The sequence below is a fragment of the Brienomyrus brachyistius genome, chromosome 13 (genome assembly GCF_023856365.1).
Source record: "Brienomyrus brachyistius isolate T26 chromosome 13, BBRACH_0.4, whole genome shotgun sequence".
NCBI lineage: Eukaryota > Metazoa > Chordata > Actinopteri > Osteoglossiformes > Mormyridae > Brienomyrus > Brienomyrus brachyistius.
This window is the reverse complement of record NC_064545.1, coordinates 26,965,786-26,981,080: the sequence shown is the minus strand read 5'-3', so window position 1 is coordinate 26,981,080 and position 15,295 is coordinate 26,965,786. Positions and strand designations below refer to the sequence as shown.

The following is a 15,295-nucleotide window of genomic DNA, read 5'->3' as shown; positions in this document are numbered from 1 at the left end:
TGAGCCTTTATTTCCTGATACATCCCTGCAAGATGAATGGGAAGGCGGGGTTTAATTACTAAATGAAGGTAGCAATAAAGTATAGGTGTTGCCGGGGTGGCTGAATTCATTCCTGCCAGCTGATTTCTTTTCTGGGAATGATCAGCTTCGCATGGAAACGAACATCCTGGCCTTGCTCTGATGGACCACGTCCTGAGTCAGGGGTCCTGCATGGAGATTGTTGTGGTATTTTAATAATGAGCATTCTAACAGATTTACTTATTCATATCCAGAGAGTAAGGCAGCCCCCCTGCAGTAGTGTCTGCAGTGCTGTATAGTGACATACATGTAGTGTCACACACAACTATGTTCTGCGACTCAATTACAACATGTTTCGACAGGGTTTGCGACTCGCCCAATGAGGGCAAATGACTCGTTGACATCAAAGTTGCTGTTTAATCATCTGCTCTGCCTTTGTATTTTCGTGATGCCTCCTGGCTGTTTATTTATGAAAAGGACAAAGGATTTTGATCATTTCTCAGACTCGCTGGGGAAACTCAGACAAAAGAGACAGAGAAGAATCCGAGCAAAGTGTACATTCCTTTGGCCACAAGTCGCTCGTAAGACAGACAGGCATGTTGCTTGGGACATAATGGTGAGAGCTTCACGTGTGGCCATTTCGGTCGTCTGCTCTGTTGACTTGCCGGTGATGTTTGAGATTTCAGAGAGCCCAGCTTTCTGGCCCCTGTTGAAGCGTTTGTCAGGTTAATGCCTTACATCCTCATACATGCAAATATTCATGTCTGCCCCATTGGTTGCATGCTCATGCAGACGTGGCTGAATGAATGTGCCTTAACTAGGTCCCACGCTTGTGTTACGCAGTTTTGCTTTCGCATTGTGCTTTGCCAGAGGCAAAGACGATTATTCTTTGTGTTAGGAGTTGTGATAATAGCTGTTTTGATGGTTGATGTGCCATACATCTCTTTCCCGATATGATGCATTTTTAATATTGCGAGCTCAGTGGAAGATGAGCATTAGTGATCGGTCCTCACTTGTGAGACCGTTGATGTTTGTTCTGTCTCTGTTCACTCTGTTGACACTCAGCTCTCTGTGCATATTAAATGTTAGAGTCCTGCAGGGCTGAGAAGGTCTCAAAGCGGTGCAGCCCCATGGGACATATATAGTACATGATCAGCTCCCTGCTGGCCCCCAGAATACCAGTGACTGAAGACTGTTTTTACAGTGGCGGGCTTGTTTTTTGATGCTGTTGACAGCACCTCCTTGGCTTCTAAAGGTGCGCACTCCACTGCACTCCACAGTGGTGATTTTCTTGCCTGTTTAAAGCAGGTACAGGGATGCTGGCCATGGTCCTGAATTCTTGACCACTAAAAGCAGGTTTTTTTGTGTTGCTGTCCGTGGTGCTGAATTTTAGTTCTTTTAGTGCAGCCCACGGGTTGCTGTCTGTGATGCTGAGTGTTTGACTCGATTACTCTCTACCATTCTGTGTAACACTCCTCCTCCTCATCTTAACCTGCCAGCTGTCATCGGCATTACCTGTCTCAAATAACATGCATATCTTATATGTGCATTTTATTACATGTGTATCGCATGATGTCCATGGCAGAGAATACAGGTGGCAATGGGCTAATTTAATGTTAGCAATTGGTAACTTTACTGCGTGTCCACCCTTCAACCTAACCTTCACTTTACATCAGCTGACTATAGTGTGTTTTTCTTTGACCCTGAAGCACAAGGGAAGATAATCCGGCAACCCTTATAATTTTATCGATTAATCTCCATGGCAAATATTGACCCGTCAAGCCAAAGATGAAACATTGCAATAGGTTTTATTGCTCGGTTTAATGATGGAATTCAGTGAAATGTCTGGTTTACTATTCCATGGCTGGACAGCCGTAACTAAAATGATCTTTATGAGATAATAAGGTGAGAAATATCAATCTCAGGGAAATTGTCTGTTAAATAGCTATTACTCGCTATGGGATTGTCAGTAAGGAAAAGTCACCCTTATAAAACAAATGTGTATTGTTTTCATTTACTGGATGATAAACAATAAGAATTGTATATTTTATATGTTATGGGGGAGTAAACTCAATAACAAAAATGTGCTCTTTGCAGTCTTATATTTCGTGATGCTTGTTTCTCACTGATTTTGAGTAACTGAACAGGGTTTTGGGACCTTAGAGAAAAACACGTCTCTAATTATGTCTTAATATGAGCTTCGCTGTCTGTGGATCTTGGCGTGTGCTCTGCGGATTAGAGGGCGTCTCGCTTTCTACTCAGTAATGATCAGCTCCTTGTTGTAAGAACGACCCCAGCTGGGATGGTGGGACAGTAGGACCATGTGACCCAGGACCAGCCTGGGGATGGTGTGTTTATAGGAAATGGGGTTTACAGCGCTGGGCCAAGGACAGGATCAGCACAACACAGATAGGCAACACAGAGAAATAAAAGCATTGTTATGGCAGGAGAGTAGCGAAAAACCCAACAGGATTTGGGACAGCTGTCAGAAATATGGTCGGGTTTACGAGGGCGGGGGAGGGGGGGCGGGGAGGAGAAAACACAGCATAGCCCAGTTTATATGGATTTTTATGACAGTTGAAATGAATCAACATAAAAATCCCCTGTCAACTGACTCCCCCACCCAAGACACACACCCCTTCTTTGTGTGAGTATGCCTGGATACTTCAGTGCAGCTAGTATTAATACTTAAAAGTTGTGTTCATTATACTCAGAAGTTACTCATATATCTGATGCTCTGGAGTGTGAGCTTCGTAGAGCCTGCATCACGCATGCAAGCTGCAGTGATTGCAAACAGGTGCGACTCCTCTTATAAATTCCCCCCCCCTCCCGCCCGCCCGCCCGGTTTGTTCTGCTCATGCTGTTTGTCGCCCATGTTCTGTTTTTTATTATTCACCTCTCATCGCCTCGCGTGCTAAATGTGTCCCGCGGCTCCTGGCCTGAGAAAAATAAAATTGATTAGCGATTTAGCGCACGTCCTTCCAGTCGTGCGGCACCCAGTAATTCAGGTGGTACCTCGCTTGCGTGTGCCGCCCGTTTCAGCCCGTAATCCACTCCCCGGGCTAGTGGGAGGCTCGGCGTCGTAAATCCACGCCATCGCGGAGGAAATGTCCAGAGCGATGTTGTTACCGGCCTGGGTAGGCGTCCCATGCTGGGCACATTTGAGGCGAGGCGCTGGGCCTATGCGGAGCCCTAAACAGGCATGTAATAGTAATAACAGCTTTTGGCAAAAACACCAGCACCCCTCGATTTCTTTTGTTATTCTGCATCCCAAAAGAATGTACGCTTTCTTCCGAGGCCAAAATATATTTAGATTTATTTAAAAACCCCAGGTACCAATTCATACAAACGGGAAACGTACAGTATGACATTTCAAAGCCGTGACGGGATTTGAAAGCATTTCCAAAACCCGCACTGTGGCAGGACGTTAATTTACCACATTTTCAGATAACCCGGTGCATTGTTTTCCTCCAATAGATCCGTTATTTTTTATTTTCAAACGGTATACTTCACTTTTGAAGTATCAAGTCGGGTGTTAAAATATTAATCTCATTAATTTATGTGAAGGGTAAAAAGGAAAGAAAAAAGTGTAATCGCATAACACTAACAATAACATTAGTAAGTTTTGACAGGAGTGATTTCAATTGATTTAATTCCATACATATTTATGTCAGCAGTCACGATTTTAAAACAATATTAAGTCCCCGTTATTTAAGGGCATTTCGCCAGGAGCTGGGAGATGCAGTACAGAGGCAAATACCCTGGTTTTGGGTTTCACGTCTTCCTTACAGCTGTCAGCAACAACGGATCTCTATTTGTGTGCAAGTACATTTATTTTCTGAGTTTGCCATTCAGTTGGACAGTGATCTAGACTGAAATTCCAAAGCTACACTGGAGTGGTTTAGAGCATAAGAGAGTAAATGTCCTTGAAATGGCCAGTCGGGGTCTTGACTCGATTCCTTTTGAGAATCTGTGGGAGAAATGTGAACTGCTGTATGTAAGAAATGGCAGGCAGCATAGACTGCATTAGACAGACTTGATGGACGCTCACCAGTAACGAGGCTGCCAAATCTCACGGACCTGGTGTGACACCCACACCTTCAGACTCTCATGATAAGGCAAGAAATCTTATGGGAAATTTGAATTATTCCATTATAAACCTAAAATCAGCTGCATCGAAAGTAGTTTGTAAACCCTACTGACTCTTTGCAAGGTAATAAAACCATTGCATACATATACTGTAAATGCCTGTGTGTGTTTGTGTGCGTAGACTCGTCTCGAACTGAACATCTCACTCCTGCCAGCTGACCAAAATTGACAACACTGCAGTAACTGCAATGCTTGCCAAAGATGCTGAGCCTAAATTCTGTGTTCAGGACTCTAGACAAACATATTTATACTTTTCTCTCTTTACGTTTTGTTAATTATCATCAACCTTGGAGCTATGGTCAGATCGAACATTTCAGTTATCAATAAAATATGAATTATAAGTAAGTTGACTAGTAGTTTTTTCACATTTCAGATAGTATTGCACGTGGCACAAAGTTACATATCAACAGCTGACAGTGGGGAGTGTAGGGGTTGGGGAGGGAGTGTTTGGAGTGGGGGGGGGGGGTTGGTGAGCGGGACCAAGCTGCCACTTAAGTGGTTCCTGTTTGCTACTTGTGTTAGTATTTTTACAACATGCAATATCCCTTAGCTTTTTTTAAAGCGCATACTATTCTCCTGACAGTATTCTTGGTGTAATCCAACAATGTAAGAAATACTCTTAATTTTTGGAAGTGAACTCATGATCATTGTAGGGGATAATGGCTCTGCTGGACCAGTCTTTTCTGCTTGAAGGTGTTGGGTATGTGTGGTGCATTATGGGTAACTCGTCTGGCCTGCTGTCGTCCTGCCACACTTTCCCCGCAGTGCTTTCAGAGTCCTGCTGCGAGATCCATCTGTGCTACACTGGTCACTGCAGCTTGTTTTCCTCTCTTTACTTCTGTCACCCCCCCACTGCTCCTGCTTCTCTGCCTTACCCCCATCCCTGGCCTTCCAGGGAAATCTTTAAAGCCTCGCTAAGTGGATGGGCTTGAGGTTTGAAACTTTATAGTCCGGTGTGTAGATTTTCCCTTATGTTGAGTGAAATTGCATTTATTATTGTAACCACTAGAGAACAATATGGTTTCACCCCTAAGTGGAGTAGGCATATGAAGAAACCCAAGTTATGATATTACACTGTCACAGGAAAGCAGAGATAGAAGGGATTTGTATGTGCTGCATTGGTTCTCGGACAGAAGTCAAGAAGGCAGGTAATTGCATCAATAAACAGAACTTGTGTTTGCCGTTAAATGGGTAAGGTAGCGAATCACGTTTTTTTCATCTAAATATCCTGCCTTTCTCCCTTACTTGTGTTCCAGATTCTCCACACTTTATAACCTTTGGCATGGACTGACTGGTTGTTTTTCATATGGTACCATCTTCTGAAAACAGCACTGGGGTTTGTCCTTGGCTTTAGAAATGAAGAAATCCTTATCTTTATGCTGGGTACCAGACGAGTCGAGACACTCAAGTCTATACACTCTTCACAGATTCAAGAGCACTCATTTTTTCATTTTCTTTTGTTTCATATTTCTATTGTTTTATCTATTACGCATCAAAATTAATCACTGGAATTCTGCCATCTCCAGAGTTGGTCATTTCCAGCAGAATCCAATAATGCAAAAATCACAAACCATCATATCTTAAGTAGCAGCTCCACAGAAAACATCAATTACTAAGTGCGTGTGTGTCTGTGGGGTGGGGGGGGATGTATATGTTACAAATATCCCCACAATGTGATGAAAACCTGTTATTTTGAGGTTGTGAGGACCATTTTTTCAGTCCACAAAAGGGAAAATTCGTATAAAAATCTGTGACTGCAATCAAAAAATGTAAAATGTCAGAAGTCTTGTATTTTGTTTGGCCGCTTAAGGTTAAGGTTAGGACTGGGTGGGGGTTAAGGTCGTCATTGTGGGGATTAGGTTTTTTCCAATAGAAATAAATGTATGGTCACCATAAACATATTGATTAAAAAGTGTGTGTGTGTGTGTGTGTGTGTGTGTGTGTCAGAGAGAGAGAGAGAGAGAGAGAGAGAGAGAGTGAGAGAGATTGAGAGTGAGAAAGTAGGGAGGGGGTGGAGGGTATGTTGTGTGTCATGGGTTTGAGACCTCTACATGTTCACAGACGGGATTCTGTTGAAGCCTTGAGCACATCATTTAAAGCTGACCTACCATAGGAAATCATCAGACAGTGTGAAGTGAATAAGAGCTGTACTATACCTTACTTCGACCATAATTGTCAGCATTTAAAATAGCAAATGTTCTCTGATATCCAGTTTGACCCGTATGGCCCAAAGTGATGATGAAAGGATAATGAAGCCTGCAGATATACACGAAAAAAGTGGAATTTTAATTTCCTCCTTGTGTACGTTTACTCCAATTAGGTGTGTAATCCAGCCTGTTACATAACTGGCTAGTTGACTGGATATTAACAGCTAATATATGGACTGTTTTATGGACTATGGACTGACTTAGGGTGCAAATCACAGGACAGTGTAAAACGAGTCGGGTGGACACAGCAGTTTATATCCATCGAATACATACAGAGTGTAATGTGTATGTAAGCCAGTAATATTAACAGGGTGTAATGAATGTAGTGACTCACAATAACATGACACATTTTCATTTTAGTCTGTTTTATACATTTAAATAACAGTTATAAGTTTGCAGGGTTACTTGTCAGCTATATCCAGAATACAGTAAATGCCATTTCAGTTCATGTTTCCTCTACCGTGAAGTAAAGCGATTTATGTTATGGGGCCCGTCTTGTTTCACACTAAAACTCTTTCTTCTCCTTTATTCTACCTTAACCACCAATGCTTATTCCAGGGGGGTTCAGTGATGTTCAGAAATACCAGTAAGGCTAAAAATACCTTAACGTTTTTTTTTTTTAAATATGTCGTCTAAAGAGATGCAGCGCAGTTTGAGAGAAGACAGAGAATCGATATTTAGCATGTAACAGGAAGGAGGCTCCGCTGTCCGGTTCTGCTCTGTCTAGGGGATTCGGCTTTTTCGCAGACTGGTTAATGACATTGACATCAAAGGTGACCCTCTTCTAAAAACAAAGTGTCTCTTTTTCGATGGAGCATTAAATATCTCTGGCGTAGTTCAGGGATGAGTGAGGTGGACTGGACTGCTGGGAAGGGTACAGGATGTACTAAGCCCCGGGCTTTAAGCTTGGCCAGGAATGCATGTCGCCTGGCTTCTCTGCGTATGGCCAGTGCATGACATCGTTCCGTAGTGTAGATGCCGGCGAACCTGCCAATTAGACACCGATCAAACGAGGCTGCGTCCTAATCTGTGCCGTGACAGTTACTGTCTGCACTGCGTGTCATTTTCTCTCAAGAAGCCCACTTCACTCTGTGTTTTAATAAGTAATCCCCCCCCAGTCTTATTATACAAATACTAATTTTCCTAATTGAGAAAATGGAGTGGTGTGCAGAGGAAACTACTACCCTTCATTTTCATAACCAAAAACTATAATAGATTGTTGTGAAATTCCATTTTTCTGTGTCTGTCTGTCTGTCTCCATCTCTCTTTCTTGCAAAACACAAGGGACAGATAAGGTCATAAATGTGAACTTTCTTTATTTACCTCCTTCAAATGTATTAATAATGTTCTGTCTATCATCCCTTTAGATGTTTAGTTGCACTATGATGCAATTTCAGTGTTTTGGCCACTTTGGGGGTGGGAAAGATTGTATAATAATGAATTTGAATATTCTACTATGACTTGCATAGTATAGCAGATGTGAAAGGTGCGTTATCTGTGAAACACTGTTGGTGCTTCTCTGGTCTGTGTTCAGTCCCATGTCAGATCATGAATTATTCTACTACTTTATTCCAGCCCCTTTAAAAATAAAACGTGAACGTTTTTTCCATTCTCCTGCATTTTAAAAATTGCTTTCTGTTTTTAGATGGGCCTTAACAAATGAGATTTAGCAGGTCAGTAAGTGAACCTGAACTAAAACCATACTAATGTGTAAGATTTTGTACATTAATGGCTTAAGGCATCCTAAGGTTAATCATACTAATTATACTGTAATAACGATAACAATTCATCAGCCTGTTTAATTCCCAGAGCTGTGTTTACCTTTTAGACGAACGAGTCCCCACATTATAATAACTAATCGGAAGAAGGTAGCTCCGTAAAACATTTTTTTTTAGAGCATCTCCATACAGTATATGCAAGATTAAATGTCCAACATACATGACAGGGTGTGTAATGTGTAAATTTTTTCATGACATGTAAAAGCAGCTGAAAGCAATATGTTAGATGTGATATACAGAAAGGTTAAATAATACTTGGGATGCATGATAGATGTGGGTATTGTGTCTAAGATGTGTTACGGTTTGTTTTAATTTTGCCCCCTAATTCAATAAGCATGCAGCAGGAGTACAGGAGTCTGATGTGGAATAACAAATTAATAACAAATTAGACAGAGAGAGAGAGGGAGAACTTTTTGGAAATAAGCATAATTGTCAACCTTAATTGAATTAACTTGTGATAAAAATGGGATGTATGCCAATGACCTTGCCTCCAAACCAAATGTACGTTTCTGAGCTGTATGGATACCTGTTCATAATGTTATATGTTACATATGGTGAGAGCTGTCTGCCAGTCAGTGTCATAACTCTTCATCCTGCTCTTGCGTACCACTGGATAGGATGTCCTCTCATACCAGCATGCCCTCTCATACCAGGATGTCCTCTCATACCAGGATGCCCTCTCATACCAGGATGTCCTCTCATGTCCTCACCACCGGAATACTCGATGTAGAACACGGTGTGAAGAAGCCCACATTTCTGTACCCAGTTGACACATGGGGTTGGGGGGGGTAGTGAGTACCTCTTTGTATCTGCCTAGTGGTGAGGATGAAGGGTCATTTTATTGGGTCAAGTCGGAGAGCTATCTGACAAAATGGTTTGAGTCTGCTCGGCCGGCAGTGGGGGAATAAGCTGGTGCCTCCTCAGGCTTTTGGGAGAGTGAGGAACTTCCCAGAGTTGTAAACATCCTGCAGGTATATAAACAAACAACAAAAAAAAGAGATAAAGCAGCAGAAGGTGTGACTCCTGGCTGCCGCTGTGAGGGGCTGGCAAATCGCAGGCGTCTGGTGGGTATGGACCAAGGGGGGGGGGGGCCCTGAGAGACCCTTGTGAAGAGCGGGGTGTTTCTGAGGGGGCATTTTTTGAAGGCTGGTTACACATCCTTCCTTGGTCTTATATACGGATAATTGAGCTTGCTGTATGTTTGAATGAAATTCATGACATATCTGTCTGTCTGTCTGTCTGTCTGTCTGTCTGTCTGTCTGTCTGTCTGTCTGTCTGTCTGCCTGCCTGCCTGTCTGTCTGTCTGTCTGTCTGTCTGTCTGTCTGTCTGTCTGCCTGCCTGCCTGTCTGTCTGTCTGTCTGTCTGCCTGCCTGCCTGTCTGTCTGCCTGCCTGCCTGTCTGTCTGTCTGCCTGCCTGCCTGTCTGTCTGTCTGTCTGTCTGCCTGCCTGCCTGCCTGCCTGTCTGTCTGTCTGTCTGTCTGTCTGCCTGCCTGCCTGCCTGTCTGTCTGTCTGTCTGTCTGTCTGCCTGCCTGTCTGTCTGCCTGCCTGCCTGCCTGTCTGTCTGTCTGTCTGCCTGTCTGTCTGCCTGCCTGTCTATATGTTGTTTATACTGGTTATTCTTTTGTAAAGGCACCTTCATTACATAGGCCTACCTTGTCTGGTACGCTGTGTTTATTATGGTAGGAATTACAGTCCATAAAATGACACACATTCTCTCTCAAGTTTCTTATGCTTGTTTTTTAGATCTGCAGGATACTGCTGGTCCCACATAACCTGATAATTATTTTTCAGTCTGCATGCTATGGCAGATACTCATCTATCTATCTATATGTGCATGCTAATATTTAGATCAGAGTGACGATTTCCAGAGAACGTAGATTTTGCTTTCCATGGGATTTCAATTTAAATCAGAATATAAATGTATCTTGATGATGCCAGAGGGTGCAGTTTTTGGAAAGTAAAAAACGAATGTCTCGTGCATGCGGTACAATTTACCTTGGATACACTTGGACGGATAAATCATTCAGAAGGTGGAATTCCACTTTAAAGGATTGCTATCTTTGAAGATGTGCATGTGTGTGTGCGTGTGTGTGTGTCTGAGTGGGTCAGATATACATTACAAATGTACCCACAGTGTGATAAAAACCTGTTATTTTGACGTTGTGGGGGGCGCATTTTCGGTCCCCACAAGGGGAAACTCAAATGAATAAAAATCTGTGACTATAATCTAAGAACTAGTTTGGTTACTTATGGTTAGGACTGAGTAGCGGTTAAGGTTGTCATTGTTGGGATTAGGGTTTTTCCCATAGAAATGAATGGACAGTGTCCACAAAGATCTGTGTGTGTGTGTGGGTGTTTGCTTGCATCATTGCGTGTATGTCTTTGCTTATGTTTTTGCAAGTCTTTGGTGAAAATCAGATGTATTTCCCCCGCAGGGGAAAAAGATCTTTGAGATGCCTTATTGAGGTACAGTAAGTAATGAAAGGTTGCAGTAACGTGAGACTCAGTGCAGAGTTGCTGATAGCCAGTGCTTGTGTGCCTCGGTGTGTTTGGTAGGAGCCCTGAGTGCTTCATCGCTTGCTAGGTGGTGGTCAGTACCTCCCCACACTCACCACCTTCCTACACATTTGGCTGCAGAAGCTCCACCCGCTTCCTTATTTCTTTCTGAGAGACCATAAATGCGAAGACTTCCATGCCGGCCCTCCAATGCCATTCACCCCTTGTACGTCCCGTGGCTCGGTAGACGGCGGACAATGATCTATCGAGCCATTAGCATCCAAACCTCTCGAGCTCCGAGCTGGGCCGTGCTGATGCTATTAAATATGGGCTTGTGTGAGAGGATTCATGAATAAAACAAAGAGGAACTGATTGGCTGACCATAGGCCCCTGCACACTGGTCATCAGGATAAGTTGTGCAGTGACTCCTTTTGGATAATGAACAGTTCCTGTGTGTTGGGCGCTTCTGACGGCTCTGCGGGTCTCATGTGGAGGCCGCTCGCGTGTTAGCACCGCTCCTGAGTGCAATAGGTAAGGAAGGGGCACCGGGAGAGCACTGCCTCCCTCGGCCCACTGGACGCGTAAGTGGGGCCAGGCATCAGGCTGGAAAGCAGATAATCGCCCCACTCTGGTGGGTCTTCCTGGCTGTTCCTCACCAGCTGTGACGTCAGGTTCTGGTCGGCTTGCTGCACACTTTCCTGCGGTGCCGCATATACAGAGTTTGAGGCTTTGAAGTCACTGGGTTGTCACTGACTGAACTGCCTGACACACATTATCCTTGATAATTATAAAGGGAGAGGAGGTCCACCAACATCCATCCAATTCAGGCGGCAAAATGACCTTGTATTTTTTTTGGTTACTTAAGGTTAGGGCTGCGTAGGGTTAGGGTTAGAGTTTTTCCCATAGAAATTAATGAAACATTCCCATTTACACAGGTACACCAGTATATGTGTGTGTATTTTATATACATAAATATATACTTTGATATATTTATAAATACATAAATTATATATAATTTTAAAATCCTGGTTTAACCCTGGTTCTGCTGGCAGAAGGCTACACTGAGAGGCAGGCTGCTTCCAGGCTCAAAGCTTCTAAGACAGCAGTACACAAGAACAAGGTAAAGCAGGAGACACTGGGAATGACCAGGAACCAGCCAGGTGGAGGGCAGAAGCTACTTCCTAATGCCAGAGATGACTGACAACTTACCCGGCAGTGCCGCATAAACCAGAAGATGACCTCAAGTGACCTTCAAAATGAACGGGAAACATTAAGTGGTGTGAAGTGCGCTGCGACAGTAGGACAGTTCATATCAGGCTCCTAAAAGTAGAACTGAAGACCCATAAAGCATAGAAGAAGCCCTTCAGTAATGAGAAGCGGGGAAGAGCCAGGCTGCAGTTTGCAAAAGTATATTTCACACAGGCGCCTTCCCATAAACTGAGAAATGAGTGAAACTGAAAATTTTGCTGTGGTCTTTTAATTTTTTCCTGAGCTGTATGTATGTATGTGTGTGTGTATATATCCGTGTGTGTGCTTGTTGCTTTTTTGAGGGTTTCCTCCCTCCGTCTTTGTACGTTTAGTGAATGAGCACTGGGAACCACCACCCTGTAAATCATGGGAGAAACTCCTCCAGTTCCCCTCTCTCTGTGCACTTGTTAGCTTCCCGTCCGAGATCTGTGCCATATTCGGATTTCGGTACGATGCGGTTTCGGGCAGGACTCTGTGTTAGGGGATGGTTTGGCATAAGGCGACTCCGGCCTTCCAGTGCTTTGCTCTGCACCCCAAGGACCTGAAGGCGTTTTTTCGCTCTACGGTGTCAAGGGTTAAGCTGCACCATCGATCTCCAGTGTCACCTTCTTGGATCAGTGGCGGTCGATCTAATTTTTTTCCTTTTGTTTAGTCAAGTACCTTGTTCTGATTGTAGTTTATCAATGGACTCTGACCCTGGCCTTAGAATTATGAGTAGAAGTCCTAAGCAGTCAGTAATATCCCATAATCCCGGTCACCATCAGGGAAAAAAAAATTTAAATGCTGTATGCAGAATAAAGCAGGTTTTCACCTGAACTTAATGTAATGTAGGAGGACAAGTTTAGCTGGCAGAGTTAAACTTAATTTAGCATTTTTCTTAATGATCGTTTCCAAGTAAATGACTCTGCATGTACCATGTAAAAGCGGCAAGAAAGCAGATTCATGCTTTTGGTTTTCTCGTGCGCGGAAGTCTGCGTGTGTGACATGTAACAGCGCGTGTCGTTTCTCTCTGCATCGAGGCCCGGTCTGGCACGCTTTTGCCGCCTCACTGTCATCACTGATGTTCAGAGAAGCTGCATCTGACCATCTCTTTCAGGACCACTAATGGTTCCACCCACATGCAGTGTGAACTTTCTCACGCCGGTGAGATTGGCTGTATGAGGAATGTAATGACTCGGGTCTTTTTATATACAGGAATGTTAAAGGGAGGACTGGTTTATTAAGAACCTTCTAGACTGCTAAGTGGCTGCAGTCTGTAGCCCATATGACGGAGGCATTTCAGTCATACAGAAATGTTAATCGGGGGCAGTGCTTCCCAGCAGGACCTGAACTGGACTGTCACGTGTCCCGTTTGACAGCCGACCACCCTCTTCTTGTGTCCTTTCCTGCCGCAGCTGGAAGTGTCCACCACGGACTTGAGTGGAAAGGTAGTGGAAGGCCCCGTCGCCCTGGAAGTGTCTGTGATCGACCAGAACGACAACAGGCCCATCTTCCAGGAGGCCCGATACGCCGGGGAGGTTCTGGAGGGCTCCCCGACAGGTAGGGGGCACTCTTCTGTTTCTTCATTTGTCTGTTCGGGCTATGAGAGCGGCTAGAGATGATCTGGTAGACTGTAAGGCTCAAATGAGTGTGATGTCCATTAAGGATTACCACCCGGGACTCGAATTCCTGGTAATTTCAATTGAAGAACCTTATTTTTGGATCCATGGCCTTATAGCTTCTTAACTTGTTTATTACGTAGCCAATCCTGCCAAAAGACAGTTCATATATATCCAGGGGTCAAACGGTATTATGTTGAAAGCTGCCGATCCAGAGAAGGTTATCCTGATCGCTATTTCATGCTGCAGCATTCATCTAAAGATTGTAATTCATGCAATCGTGCTGAATTAGGGAGCCGCCCACTTCACAGCCCATTCGGAAGGGACTGTCTGCGTGCCACTGATGTCATCCCGGCTTGATTTCCCCTCTTCTCGGAGATGTTGTTTCTGTTGCTCAGTAAATCAGGTCACAAAGTAAACCCCTTAAAGAGTCAATAAAATCCTGTCTCTTTTTTTTCCACTTTCGTGAGCCTCCGAAATGAGAAAGTCACCGAGACGTGAGATTGTCGGCCCACGAGCCCCCGGAGTAGCGGGCCCGCAATGGCTTTTGGGTTGCCGACTTGTCTCCCATAGGACTCGCGAGCTGGTGGAGCGATCCCTCAAACGGGCTCCTCCTCAATCCCCCTCACCCCCACCCCCACCCAGTTCTCTCGAAGTCAGTGGCGGCAGGGCATTTAAAAGAATTAGAACCTCATTTCCCCCCGGAGCGGCCCACCATAAAGCGCGGAGCGCCATACAAATCACAGGCTTAATGAGTCACCGGAGATGCTATCGTGACTGGCTTCAGGGGGGGTGCCTTCCGCTGCTGCTGTTAACCAATAAACAAATACATTCCATCCTGCCAATGGAAAAAGAAAAGCAGAGGAACGAGGAGAGTAATTGGTCAGTTAATGGCATATAGGATTCACAGATGAGTTTACCCTGCGAGACGATAACGGCGTAGCACCTTGTAGGAGGAGCCACACATGTAGCCTAGCTCGGTTTAGCGCTGCTGGTTTATCTAATTGGGTGGCGGTGAAATCAGATTTTTCTGAAGACCATAATAAAGTTATTGGGGGAGGGGGAGGGCTCATCTTCCCAGCATACCAAGGAAATCTGGAAGAATATGAATACCCTCTTGGCAGACGGTTATTGTATTTTTGAAGGTTATAGAATAAAATAAAGATGTATTAAATATATTTCTGATGTGAATAGGCTGAGAAATTGACGTGCATGAGCAATTTAAGGTACGCGGGTCAAAGCCAAAAGCACAGACTGCTGGCAGAGATTCTCAAACTTCTTTTTTTTTTTTTTTTGCTTTAAATTTTAGCCGAGGGCAGCGGTGGGTGGGACTCGGGCCTGTGGGCACCTGAGCCGACGCATCTCTGAAGGTGTCAGCGGAGGCCTGGGTTATGTTCCAAAGAGGAACACGCTGGGGATTTATCACGAGAAACTGTAGTGATGGATTGATTTGACCAGTCACGTCGCAGGGATAGTGGGAGTAAATAAACACGTCCCCCCCCCCCCCCCCCCCGGACATTTTTATCAACAAGCCGCCCCATAGGATATGCTGGGTGTCAGGCTCGTCTGAGGGATCCACCTGGCAGGTGATTTAGACCCACTGACAGCGGGGTCGTGTCCTCCGTCCTCCGGCTAACGCCCGGAGCTACTCCCAGCCACGGTGAAATGAATTTGGGGTGTTTTGCGTCACACGTCATTTCGGAAGTCTCCGGACATTTCCGCAGACGACCGTGGAAATGCAATCTGCCGGGTTGTGTGGTGGTGGGTTCATTTGGGTGTAGTGTGACAACCCTATTACT

The 15,295-nt window shown here is 44.5% G+C and overlaps 1 protein-coding gene and 1 long non-coding RNA gene across 2 annotated transcripts in view; one reads left to right on the top strand and one right to left on the bottom strand.

Moving 5' to 3' along the window:
* cdh13 (cadherin 13, H-cadherin (heart)) overlaps positions 1–15,295 on the top strand; it is a 329,423-nt gene that overhangs the window by 154,401 nt on the left and 159,727 nt on the right. The window contains exon 7 of the mRNA XM_048972133.1: positions 13,293–13,437. Within this exon, the coding sequence (XP_048828090.1) occupies positions 13,293–13,437 (145 nt within the window). The remainder of the gene's footprint in view (positions 1–13,292; positions 13,438–15,295) is intronic.
* LOC125705853 (uncharacterized) overlaps positions 1–15,295 on the bottom strand; it is a 267,045-nt gene that overhangs the window by 244,093 nt on the left and 7,657 nt on the right. The window lies entirely within an intron of this gene.